Raw genomic sequence first — 13,622 nt, forward strand, 5'->3', positions numbered from 1 at the left:
AGTGACTGTGTCTACCTGCAGGTTTGTAGGTTCTTCCTGCCGTTGGAGCAGTTTTTTCAGATGTGCACAAGTTAACCTGCTTGCTTTCAGTCACTGAGATTTGCTGAGTGACATCTGTTTCACACCTATGACATCCCAAGCGCCCTGCTGGCACTGGGGGTCAACAAGGAACAGAACACGTGGGTCCTTACTGTCAGAAGCTGAGTGGAGTCTGGGGGCATGGGGGCTGCGGGTGTGGCAGGGTGCAAGCAGGTGAACCAGTGATGGAGCTGTGGAAGAAATGGAACAGGTGGTGAGTGGGTGGAAAACTGAGGCCTACGGGAGAGAAGAGGCAGGAAATGCTTCCGGAGGTACGGTCACTGGGAGCAAGAGTGGGAGGCAGAGGCTGGGTTGAAGGCCTTCAGCTCCTATTTTAAGTGTAATGGTGTTTCAAGGAGAAAGCCAATTCTGACTCTCATGTTGGAACTGTTTCTTTGACTTGCTTTTCATTGCTTTTATTGTTATAATCATACTCAGTGGCTTGCCTGGAGGACCCTGCCCCTCTTCTTGACTGTAAACTAATGTGCCTTTTAAATGCTGGGAAAGACTGGGGGCAGGAGGAGAAGGGGACGACAGAGGATGAGATGGTTGGATGGCATCACTGACTTGACGGACATGAGTCTAAGCAAACTCCGGGAGCTGGTGATGGCTCGGGAGGCCTGGCGCGCTGCAGTCCATGGGGTCGCAGAGAGTCAGACATGACTGAGCGACTGAACTGAACTGGAAACGCCTTTGTTCAGCTCAGAGAGAGGGGGTTTGTCCTTGACCACCTGTGAACAGACCAGATTAGCACACCCTCCCCCCTGCTTCTCACTCTCTGTTCTGCCTTTTGACTTTAGTTCTTCACTGCTTCTTTCTCTCTGATTTATAAAAGAACCTGGCATCCAGACCCCAATAAGAAGGTTATTTTGAGGCTCTAGCCCACCACTTCTCAATCTGCTGACTCTCCAATTTAAGTCTCTCCCTTGCTTGCCTCAACACCTTGTCTCTCGGATTCATTGGCCTGTCGTGCGGCGAGCAGAGCTAGCTTGGACTCGGTAACAGTGGAAGCCCGACCTTGAGGACTGAACCCCGAGGGGAGGCAATATCTGGTTCCTGCTTTTTTTCACCATGAGGCATGTGGGATCTTAGTTCCCTGACCAGGAATTGAACCTGAGCCCTTGCATTGGAAGCTTGGAGTCTTAACCACCAGATTGTCAGGGAAAACTCTAGTTTCTGTTAAAAGATCACTCTGGCTGCTGTGTGGGGAACAGATTTGGGGGTAGGGGGTGTCGTCAAAATCAAATTCTTGTGCCTGACATGCAGTGAGGCCAAATAAACTGAAACACTGGCGTTTAGAGCAGAGAAAGGTTTACTAGTCCAGGAGGTGCCAACTGGGCGGATAAGAGGTTTGTCTCAAATCCATCTTGCTGGCTGGAGTGCAAGATTTATAAAGGCAAAAAAAAAAAGTAAAGAGGAGGGATCTTTGTGATTTCAGTTTCCTGAAAAGACTCAGTTGCCCGCTTCTCAGTACTTCTGCCATCCTGTGACTCTGTGTCACTGGCGATCTGTGTGTTCCTGCAAAACAAACTAATAAATCATGGTCTTGTGGTTCCTTAACTTCTTTCTCAGAGAGAGCAAAAGGGATGGTCGAGGCATTTTATTGTTTACTTAGAGCCGAGTGACTGGTTGAGAATTTCCTGGTCAGCCCCTGCTGTTGTCAAGCTCCTTCGGACCTGCTCTTTGCTTCTGTGTTCCCGTCCTTCCCTAATGAGTAACTGCTGAAGTCCGCTCTTTGGAACTCAGGGAAGGTCTGCTGCTGCTAAGTCTCGTCAGTCATGTCTGACTCTGTGCAACCCCACAGACGGCAGCCCAACAGGCTCCTCTGTCCCTGGGATTCTCCAGGCAAGAATACGGGAGTGGGTTGCCATTTCCTTCTCCATTGCATGAAAATGGAAAGTGAAAGTGAAGTCGGTCAGTCGTGTCTGACTCTTAGCGACCCCATGGACTGTAGCCTACCAGGCTCCTCTGTCCATGGGATTCTCCAATGGCGACCCACGGAGTGCCCCCGAGAGGCTGAACTGCTTTCTAGGCGGCACTAGTGCTAAAGAGCCTGCCTGCCGATGCAGGAGACTTAAGAGACCTGGGTTCGATCCCTGGGTCGGGAAGATCCCCTGGAGGAGGGCATGGCAACCCACTCCAGTATCCTTGCCTGGAGAATCCCATGGACAGAGGAGCCTAGTGTGGGGGTTGAAAAAAGTCAGACATGACTGAAGTGATTTAGCATCCAAGCACGAACCGCTCCTTCCCCGGGGAAATACGGGGTTAGGTTTCTGTGAGCCTCTGGTCCCATCAATAAAGATCAATACACAACTTTTAACATTTATGATTTTTGGCTGTGCTGAGTCTTGTTGCTGCCTGAGGGCATCTCTGGTTGTGGACAGCAGGGGCTGCTCTCTGGCTGCACCGTGTGGGCTTCTCCTTGGGGTGACTTTTCTTATTTCGGGGCACAGGCTCTATGGCACGGGCTCAGTAGTTGAGGTGCTCAGGCTCACCTGCCCTGCGGCCTGTGGAATCTGCCTGGACCAGGGACTGAAGCCATGTCCCCTGCACTGGCAGGCGGATTCTTAACCCCTGGGAAGTCCCACAACCTTGATTTATGTGTGTGTTTGTTTAAAGACCCTTTCAGCGGTAGATATTACTGATGCACCATCTTTGAACTCATAGCACCTGATTTATGCCTGAGCAAAGCTGCTCTAAGACACACCCAGCCTCCCTGAGCTTAGAAACGCTAGTCTCTGCACTTTAACACGATGCCTGGGGGGCCGTTTAAAATGAAAAAACCATGGAGAAAAAGCACAAAGATGCAGAAAAGGCCCGCCATTAAATAGACAAGTATGAGCTGAAACCAGAGGGCTGAGTGTTGCCTTATTTGACTTCAGCTGGCAACCGTGCATGGGGCAACTCAAAATTTCACCACTGTGAGCATGTCTGCACCTGGCTGCAAAAGTATGGATTTGGGTTACAAATCAAATTGACTAGGCCAGTTCACAGAAGCAGAAGGTGTGGACCACGAGGAGCGACCGTATTTAAGACTATTAGACGCTGTGACACAAGTCTATATTATTATGCAAACACACGCACATACCACACTCGGGTGGGGGTGGCTCATTACAGGAGGGCCTTCAGCCTGGCACCCTCTCTGCCAGGTTTGAGCTCTGCATGCCCCTCCCTGCAGCGGCCCGGCCAGTGGCCAGAGCTGGGAGGATGGACACTGCAGTCACGCCCGGGTTCAGGTGGCAGCGCGATACGTCCTTGCTGAGGGATAGTTCATCAAACCCACTTCACCTGCCTTCACTCATCAAGGTCGTTTAGGCTGGCAGTCCCCTTAGTGGTGCGGAGCCTTCACAGTGAGGTGTTTGCTAAGTAGTCTTACAGGAGCTTGGAGGCACCTGTGCCCAGTTGGAGCTGAGCTGGTTAAGACCACACAGGATCACTGACCCTCCACATGGGTGACCTTTTGATGTCAGAGATCCACCCTCAGATGGTGCTAAACGTCTCCATTTTTTTTTTTTTTTGGCCTCGCCAGGGGAATTGGGGGGATGGTGCTTGCAGGATCTTAGTTCCCCAATCAAGGATGGAACCTGGGCCTTCATCAGTGGAAGTGTGGGGTCTTAACCATTAGACCACCAAGGAAATCCCATGCCTCCATTTCTGAAGGTGCAGAGGCCTGTAGCTGAGTTCCACCTGCACAGGGCGATGATGACCACACCTTTTCTCAATCACCTGTCCCTACGCCCCCCATGCCCTCCTCACCCAGGACCAGCCTGTTTCTCTGTTTGCTCTCCCACAATGCACCCCAAGCCTCTTGCCTTCTGGGAGGCAGACATGAGGTTTGTTCTCTCTCCTCATTTGGCTGCCTCGTGAACAAACCCTGTCAGCTGTGAGCCTCAGCGTCTCGGCGTCTTGGCCTGCTGGGCATCAGGCAAGATGAACTGGGTTCGGTGATGGTCTGAGCCGGCTAGGCGTAAGCCCAGACTGGCCTTCTGCCCGGGGCTTGATAGCTGGTGCTGTCGAGAGCAGCTGCCTCGTCCTTTGGAAGACCTCTTTGGGTGATGCTGTGAAAGTGCTGCACTCAATATGCCAGCAAACGTGGAAACTCAGCAGTGGCCACAGGACTGGAAAAGGTCAGTTCTCATTCCAATCCCAAAGAAAGGCAATGCCAAAGAATGCTCAAACTACCGAACAATTGCACTCATCTCACACGCCAGCAAAGTAATGCTCAAAATTCTCCAAGCCTGGCTTTAACAATACATGAACCGTGAACTTCCAGATGTTCAAGCTAGTTTTAGAAAAGGCAGAAGAACCAGAGATCAAATTGCCAAAATCCGTTGGATCATCGAAAAAGCAAGAGAGTTCCAGAAAAACATTTATTTCTGCTTTATTGACTATGCCAAAGCCTTTGACTGTGTGGATCACAACAAACTATGGAAAATTCTTAAAAGAGATTTATTCCTTAAAAGGAATAAAATAGAAAGCCCAGAGATAAATCCACGCACATATGGACACCGTATCTTTGACAAAGGAGGCAAGAATATACAATGGATTAAAGACAATCTCTTTAACAAGTGGTGCTGGGAAATCTGGTCAACCACTTGTAAAAGAATGAAACTAGACCACTTTCTAACACCATACACAAAAATAAATTCAAAATGGATTAAAGATCTAAACGTAAGACCAGAAACTATAAAACTCCTAGAGGAGAACATAGGCAAAACACTCTCTGACATATATCACAGCAGGATCCTCTATGACCCACCTCCCAGAATATTGGAAATAAAAGCAAAAATAAACAAATGGGACCTAATTAACCTTAAAAGCTTCTGCACATCAAAGGAAACTATTAGCAAGGTGAAAAGACAGCCTTCAGAATGGGAGAAAATAATAGCAAATGAAGCAACTGACAAACAACTAATCTCAAAAATATACAAGCAACTCCTACAGCTCAACTCCAGAAAAATAAATGACCCAATCAAAAAATGGGCCAAAGAACTAAATAGACATTTCTCCAAAGAAGACATACAGATGGCTAACAAACACATGAAAAGATGCTCAACATCACTCATTATCAGAGAAATGCAAATCAAAACCACTATGAGGTACCATTTCACGCCAGTCAAAATGGCTGCGATCCAAAAGTCTACAAATAATAAATGCTGGAGAGGGTGTGGAGAAAAGGGAACCCTCTTACACTGTTGGTGGGAATGCAAACTGGTACAGCCACTGTGAAGAACAGTGTGGAGATTCCTTAAAAAACTGGAAATAGAACTGCCTTATGATCCAGCAATCCCACTGCTGGGCATACACACTGAGGAAACCAGAAGGGAAAGAGACACGTGTACCCCCAATGTTCATCGCAGCACTGTTTATAATAGCCAGGACATGGAAGCAACCTAGATGTCCATCAGCAGATGAATGGATAAGAAAGCTGTGGTACATATACACAATGGAGTATTACTCAGCCATTAAAAAGAATACATTTGAGTCAGTTCTAATGAGGTGGATGAAACTGGAGCCTATTATACAGAGTGAAGTAAGCCAGAAGGAAAAACATAAATACAGTATACTAACTCATATATATGGAATTTAGAAAGATGGTAACAATAACCTGGTGTACGAGACAGCAAAAGAGACACTGATGTATAGATCAGTCTTATGGACTCTGTGGGAGAGGGAGAGGGTGGAAAGATTTGGGAGAGTGACATTGAAACACGTAGAATAAAAAAAAAAAAAAAAGAGAGAGATGGGAATACCAGATCACCTCCTGAGAAATCTGTATGCAGGTCAGAAAGCAACAGTTAGAACTGGACATGGAACAACAGACTGGTTCCAAATTGGGAAAGGAGTACATCAAGGCTGTATATTGTCACCCTACTTATTTAACTAATATGCAGAGTATATCATGAGAAACGCTGGGCTGGATGAAGCACGAGCTGGAATCAAGATTGCCGGCAGAAATATCAATAACCTCAGGTATGCAGATAACACCACCCTTATGGCAGAAAGTGAAGAGGAACTAAAGAGGCTCTTGATGAAAGTGAAAGAGGAGAGTGAAAAAGCTGGCTTAAAACTCAACATTTGGAAAATTAAGATTATGGCACCTGGTCCTGCCGGGAGCCGGCATATTGCATACTGAGTGCATATTGCATATTGAGTGCAGCACTTTCCACAGCATCATCTTTCAGGATCTGGAATAGCTCAACTGGAATTCTATCTCTGCCGGGAGCCAGCGTGAGGAGCCCCACCCATGACAAAGGTCATGAGGAAGGAGGCTCGGCATACACAAAGGCGGGATCCAGCCTCAGGAATCCCCCTGGAAATTCTCGAGCATCTACCCCCAAAACCAGAGTCTGCCTACTTTCTGCTTTGTGCTTTCACCTACACCTCTGACTTTACGGGGGGCTGTCCCCCACTACATCTCTCTGAAAAAAGAGTTAGCTTACAGCTCCAGTTAATAATTCCTGGGTGTGACAGTGTTTCAACCTACAAACTCCTTTGGAAGTCCTCTAGCCTGCCTGAATAGGTTTTTCCGGCCACATGTGATTGCTCAGAGCCTCCCACCTGTGAGAGGCATGAGATGTTCTAAACTGTCTAAATACAGATTCCTTTGAGCAGTTAAAAGATTGATTAGAAATTGTATTGGTGAAGGGATTTTCACTTGTTGGGCCAATGTTTGCTGCTAAGTTTCCATATCCCTTACCTGCTGTGTCCCTGGCAGTGTATTGATTAATATAATTGGTGTAAGTAGTAGCTTTAATGTTTGTAACCTGGGACCCTTGAGTTAATTCTTTTTCTTGTTATAGCCCACCACACCTTTGCTCTGTAGGAATGCAACTTTATCTAATGCTTTTGGAGGGTGGCTCCTGACCAATCACCTTTAGAGATAAATAAGTTTTCTGAAGAAAGGGTCTTAAAATGTTAACAGGCCTCCGGGCCAGAAGATGATGCAAATCACCTAAGCTTTTGCATATGATCAGTTTGCAGGAAGAAAGCCTGGCTTGCTGCATGACTCTACCCCTTCCCCCATTATCCTTTATGCATAACTTAAGGTATAAAAACTACTTTGGAAAATAAAGTGCGGGCCTTGTTCACTGAAACTTGGTCTCCCCATGTCGTTCTTTCTCTCACCTTCTGCCTGAATTATTCAGCCTCTTTTCTCCACTGAATTTCCTCACTGAGCTATCCTTATTTCAGCCTCTTTTCTTCACTGAATTTTCCTACTGAGCTATCCTTATTCTATTATTCTTTATATCCTTAATTAACGTTTAATTAAGCAGTTGTTTCCTGATCCTCGCCGACGCCGTCCCCGCTTCAAATTCCCTGGATCCACCGGGTCTGGACCCCGGCACGGTCCCATCACTTCATGGCAAATAGATGGGGAAACAATGGAAACAGTGACAGACTGTGTTCTTGGGCTCCAAAATCACTGCAGATGGTGACTGCAGCCATGAAATTAAAAGATGCTTGCTTCTTGGAAGGAAACCTATAATCAACCTAGATAGCATATCAAAAAGCAGAGACATTACTTTGCCAACAAAGGTCCATCTAGTCAAAGCTATGGTTTTTCCATTGGTCATGTATGGATGTGAGAGTTGGACTATAAAGAAAGCTGAGTGCTGAAGAATTGATGCTTTTGAACTATGGTGTTGGAGAAGACTCTGGAGAGTCCCTGGGACTGCAAGGAGATCCAACCAGTCCATTCTAAAGGAAATCAGTCCTGTATATTCATTGGAAGGACTGATGTTGAATCTGAAGCTCCAGTACTTTGGCCACCTGATGCGAGGAACTGACTCTTTGGAAAAGACCCTGATGCTGGGAAAGATTGAAGGCAGTAGGAGAAGGGGACGACAGAGCATGAGATGGTTGGATGGCATCACCAATCGATGGACACGAGTTTGAGTAAGCTCTGGGAGGTTGGTGATGGACAGGGAGGCCTGGCGTGCTGTCCTCTATGGGGTGGCAGACTCAGACACGACTGAGCGACTGAACACACCAGTACCTAGCTTGTTTGGCATTCCCGGCCAGACTGGGCGGGGGCGGTTGGGGAGGGAAGGGACAGAGGCCCACCTGGCAGTGTAATGGAAACCAGGGCCCGGCTGCTCAAAAGCGGATAAAAAGAGGTAGGTTGGTGGAAAGGAAAGTTTGTTTTATTTTGGATGCCAGTGTAGAGAGGGCGCAGGGCAGATGCCTGTCGAAAAGCCAACTCCCCCTCCACCCCGACTCCGACAGTCCAGGGCCAAGAGCTTTTATAGACTGAGGGAGGGGCTCCATGCAGAAAGAGCACAGTCAGCTCTGACAGTCATCCTGAAGTTGGCCACACAGCGGTCTGCCCAGCATTACCTTGATTCTTTTAAGTACAGTTGGTCTTCAGTTCCAGGGCCGGCTTGTTCCCATTTCCTTGAGGCCAGTTCTTGAAACTGTGGTAGCTTTTGTCACGGCCGTGGGACTTCCCAGGTGATGCAGTGGTAAAGAGCCTGCCTGCCAATGCAGGACATACAGGAGATGCAAGTTTGATTCCCGGGTCAGGAAGGGTCCCCCTGGAGAAGGAAAAGGCAACCCACTCCAGTATTCTTGCCTGGAAAATTCTATGGACAGAAGAGCCTGGCGGGCTACAGTCCAGGAGGTTGCCAAGAGTCGGCCACGACTGAGGGGCTGAGCACACAGGCATGTCAGGGCTACAGCCTGGTCATCATGTAGTTAACTTCTTCCACGTGATGAGGTTTCAGCATCTATAAGACAGGTCACAGGATATGCCTCAGAACATGCTCTATAGCCCTTGAGAAGGAACTAGGGGTCCTTAACGTATGACTAAACTATGGTTATCTGGTCTCCTTTGACTCTCTTTTTGTTTCTACATCTTCTTCTCTGATTAAACTTAGTCTTTGACTCAAGTTTTTCCCCAAAAGGCAGGCAGGGGACATGGGGGACAAAGACCATAGGGTCAGCAGAATTTTGGTAAAAAAGTATAAAAGGTCCCAGCTGCTCAGGTACTCCATACCTGGGTTGGATGCCCAGGGCTCTGGTCTTTGGTCTTATTTCTGGTCTGGTTTGTATGTGCCAAGACATCCTTTGGACTCTGGGCCTAAAAATGGATCCTTAAGTTATGTTACAAATTTGCAACTAGATTTGTTCTGTAAATGGAAGAAACACCGGGATGAAATACCTTGTGTGCAGTCGATTGTTACTGTATCAGAATAAACCTGCCCGCTAAAGGAGCAGCGCAGCACAGAATTCAATCCCTCCTGAAGCCCTCCTGGATGGAACACAGCTTAACGTGTCTCCGAGTCACCTCACACTCCAGTTGTTGTTTTTGTTTATCACTAAGTCATGTCTGACTGTTCAACTCCGCGGACTGTGATCCTCCAGGCTCCTCTGTCCGTGGGATTTTCCAGGTAAGAATACTAGTGTGCATTGCCATTTCCTTCTCCAAGGGATCTTCCCGACCCAGGGATCGAACCTGGGCCTCCTACATTGCAGGCAGGTTGTTTACCATCTGAGCTACCAGGGAAATACAATTTTACTATCTAGAAACTGAGCACAGATGAATATTAGTTTGTGCATGACTCACAGGCAGTTAATCAAATTGTAGAAGATACTTGTCCATGAGTCCCTAACCCATACCTTCTCATCACTGCTCTGCTCACACGAGGTTTTTGTTGGTTTACTTACTGGATTTGAAGAATGCTGTGTGCGTGTGTGCGTGTGTGTGCTTGCATACTCTTGAGATTTGAATCCCAAGAATTGTTTGCTTTTAATGGAAAGATCTAGATACAAGAGTTAACCATTCTGCTGGACAGGAAGTTCTCAGAGACTTAAAAATTCCTGCACGATATCTGTAGAAATCCTGGCTAAAGATTTGAAGGCCCTTGAAATAAAAGAGGGAGCCCCGCTCTAGTATGAGGATGGTACCATTTGATTGCATGTAAAACAAAGGACCCCTGAGACCAGAATACAGTTTTGACTTTGAACTTTATGGCTGAATGAAGCTGTAAGGTGTCCGAGGAAAAGGCATAGTTCTCTGCTGTCTGTTGACCCCTTGGGTTTTGAACTCTCACAAGGACAGAGTCTTGTCCCCTGACAGAAAGGAAGCTCTAGCCGGGCTTGCAGTTCCCACTATCAGGAGACAGTTGTGGGGATTCCTGAGAATGGCTAGGTTCTGAAGCATTTGGATCCACAACTTAAAAAAAAAATATTATTTATTTGGCTGTGCTAGGTCTTAGTGGAGAAGGCAATGGCACCCCACTCCAGTACTGTTGCCTGGAAAATCCCATGGGTGGAGGAGCCTGGTAGGCTGCAGACCATGGGGTTGCGAAGAGTCGGACATGACTAAGCGACTTTGCTTTCACTTTTCACTTGCATGCTTTGGAGAAGGCAATGGCAGCCCACTCCAGTGTTCTTGCCTGGAGAATCCCAGGGACGGGGGAGCCTGGTGGGCTGCTGTCTATGGGGTCACACAGAGTCGGACACGACTGAAGCGACTTAGCAGCAGCAGGTCTTAGTCGCAGCATGTGGGATCTAGTCCCCGACCAGTGATTGGACCTGGGCCTCCTGCGTTGGGAGCTCGGAGTCTTAAGCCACTGGATCACCAGCAAAGTCCCTTTGTGGAGCATGATGGGAAGTGGAAACCATACTATGGAGAACTGTCCAGAGATCATCCAAGCTTTGGCTGGTTCCAGGTCTCCTACACTGATTCCTCCCACTGGGCAGGTGAACCCCGAACAGATCTTAAGCAGCTTTTCAGAATGAAAAGAAATTAAGGCTTGGAAAGAATTCAGTGATCAGGACTTCTCAAAGTTGGGCAAAGGCAGGTGCTCTCTCTAGCTGTTGGGTGTCTTTAACACTTGCTCCTTTAACATGTATGGCTGTGCATGCTCTTCGGTGCTGTGCTCAGGTTTTCTCTAGTTGTGGTGTGAGGGCTTCTTAGTGCAGTGGCTTCTTTTGTTGCAGAGCACAGGCTCTGACTTCAGTGGTCATGGAGTGTGGGCTCAGTAGTTACCGCTCGAGGGCTGAGTTGCCCCTGGCACGTGAAATCCTCCTGGAACATCGATGGAACCCGTGTCCCCTACATTGGCAGGCAGATTCCTAACCATCGGGCCACTGGGGAAGTCCTGGTGGTGGTGCTGTTCGGTTGGTCAGTCACGTCCGACTCTCTGCGATGTCATGAACTGCAGCACGCCAGGCTTCTCTGTCCTTCACCATTTCCCAGAGCTTGCTGAAACTCATGTCCATTGACTCAGTGATGCCATGCAACCATCTCATCCTGTCGTCCCTTTCTCCTCCTGCCTTCAGTCTTTCCCAGCATTAGGGTCTTTTCTAATGAGTCAGCTCTTCACATCAGGTGGCCAAAGTATTGGAGCTTCAGCATCAGTCCTTCCAATGAATATTCAGGACTGATTTCCTTTAGGATTGACTGGTTTGATCCCTTTGCAGTCCAAGGGACTCTCAACAGTTTTCTCTAACACACTTCAAAAGCATCAATTCTTTGGCACTCAGCTTTCTTTATGGTCCAACTCTCACATCCATACATGACTACTGGAAAAACCATGGCTTTGACTATACAGACCTTTGTCCAAGCTGTTGGAAATTTCATCCGAAATCTTTTTCTGTATGTAATGATACCTACCTCTTGTCCTGCCTGTCATTAATTTTTCAGCTGTCCCTAACTTCACTGTGACTTCCAATGTGACATATCTGATTAGTCTACTCAACAGAATTTCCTGTCCTGTTTTTCCTTGTTTAAGCTGAAATTTGGTCCTTGTGACCTCAGATTTAAAAAAAAAAATAATCCTTTTCTACCGTCAAGGTTCTGTTAGGTGAGAATAGAAAACATACGGATTTTTCCAGCCTGTGTTCCTTCCATATTTAGTATCTAAGTGTTTCAGCCAAACTGCTAATGATTGGGACTCTCCAGTATGTAAGGAGGTAAGACACTGATTCCCTGGCTTGACTGTGTCCTAGATGAGATCCGGGGCCTAAATTTTAACAGTGTGCGGTGTCCCCCTCAGAGCTGGTCTTTGTCTGCCGTTTTGATTATCAGTCTTGGGCCCGTGACAGTTGGTACAGAGGTGGTTATCTGTTTATTGGGATCAAAGTGCTCACTGGAAACTGGGAACAAGAGAATGTTTAAATGAGCACTCAGCAGCTGCATTCTTCAAGCCCTTGTTAGCCCTATGCTTTTTTAAAAAACTTTTAATTGGAGTACAGCTGATGTACAACGTTGTGCTGTTAAGAGGGCGGCTTCCCAGGTGGCTCGGTGGTAAAGAGTCCGCCTGCCAATGCAGGAGATGTGGGTTCATTCCCTGGGTTGGGAAGATCCCTTGGAGAAGGAAATGGCAACCCACTCCAGTATTTTTGCCTGGAGAATCCCATGGACAGAGGAACCTGGTGGGTTCACAGAGTCGGACACGACTGAGTATGTGCGAACACTGATAAGAGGCAGAGGGCTAACACAGCTCTGTAAATCTGTCATCGCCCCTCCACTCTCAAGATTGAAGAATGATCAGAAGATACGGGGAATGAAACTGAGGGCAATTATCAGCCAAATCCATTTCCTCTGCCTGCATTAATCAGGGTCATTTGTTCTGAGACGTGTGTGTCAACAAGAAGCACAGAGCCTAAACGGTGTTTGTCAGTTGTTTCCCGGGGGCGTGGAGTCCGCTGTGTCTAGTTTGAGCTGAGCTGGCTAAGGCTGGATAGGACCAATGACTCCCCAAATGGGCCGGCCCGTGTGTCCACATGGTGACCTTCTGACCTTGAAGGGTAACCCTCAGATGGTGCTGTAAGCAGATCCACTTTTGAACGTGCAGAGGCCGGTAGCTTAGTTGCGTCTGCACAGAATGACGGTTGTCACAGCTTTCTCCAGTTCCCCATCCCCACTACCCTCACGCCTCAGGCCGCCTCGCTTCTTTACACCGTGAACACCAGGAGCCCTTCCCCTTCCAGGAAGTGAACCTCAGAGACGTGTTGTGTCTTGTTGCTTGACTGCCTTGTGAATAAACCCTCTCTGCTGCAAACCCTGGCATCTCAGCATTTTGGCTGCTGCATGTTGGGCCAAATGATCCTGGTTTGGTAACTGTCACAAAGGGCATTAATCTTTTTTTTTGCGGGGGTGGATCTCTCTCCTCCTCACTGATGACACCTAATTGTTCCCTTTTTCTAAACATTTTTCATTTCTGAAGAAATGAAACTGAGCAGGACTCGGGGGTTGGGCTTCTTGGGGACGGCCTCTTGTGTGTAGATTTACTGCTGTAGAGCAAAGGGATTCAGTTATATGTGTGTGTGTGTGTGTATGTATATACACATTTTAAATATTTTCCGTTATGGTTCATCACAGGATATTGAATATAGCTCTGTGCCATACAGTAGGACCTTATCTATTCTAAATATAAAAGCTTCCACCTGCTAACCTCAACCTCCCACTGCGCCCCTCTCCCAACACCCCCTCCCCCATAACCACCAGTCTGTCCTGTGTGTGTGATTCTGTTCCACAGGTGCCTTTGTGTCGTATTACACATACACGATATCGTATTCTTTCTTTTTCCGGC

The 13,622-nt window shown here is 47.5% G+C and overlaps 2 protein-coding genes across 3 annotated transcripts in view; one reads left to right on the plus strand and one right to left on the minus strand.

The window, feature by feature from the left end:
* Nucleotides 1-13,622, plus strand: part of LOC104970450 (basic salivary proline-rich protein 1) — a 30,575-nt gene that overhangs the window by 7,353 nt on the left and 9,600 nt on the right. The gene's annotated exons all lie outside the window — the stretch shown is intronic.
* PRKRIP1 (PRKR interacting protein 1) overlaps nucleotides 8,204-13,622 on the minus strand; it is a 37,458-nt gene continuing 32,039 nt past the window's right edge. The window contains exon 6 of the mRNA XM_059881449.1: nucleotides 8,204-8,807. Coding sequence (XP_059737432.1) covers nucleotides 8,776-8,807 — 32 coding nt within the window. The 3' untranslated portion in view covers nucleotides 8,204-8,775. The remainder of the gene's footprint in view (nucleotides 8,808-13,622) is intronic.

This window comes from Bos taurus, chromosome 25 (assembly GCF_002263795.3).
Source record: "Bos taurus isolate L1 Dominette 01449 registration number 42190680 breed Hereford chromosome 25, ARS-UCD2.0, whole genome shotgun sequence".
NCBI classification, from domain to species: domain Eukaryota; kingdom Metazoa; phylum Chordata; class Mammalia; order Artiodactyla; family Bovidae; genus Bos; species Bos taurus.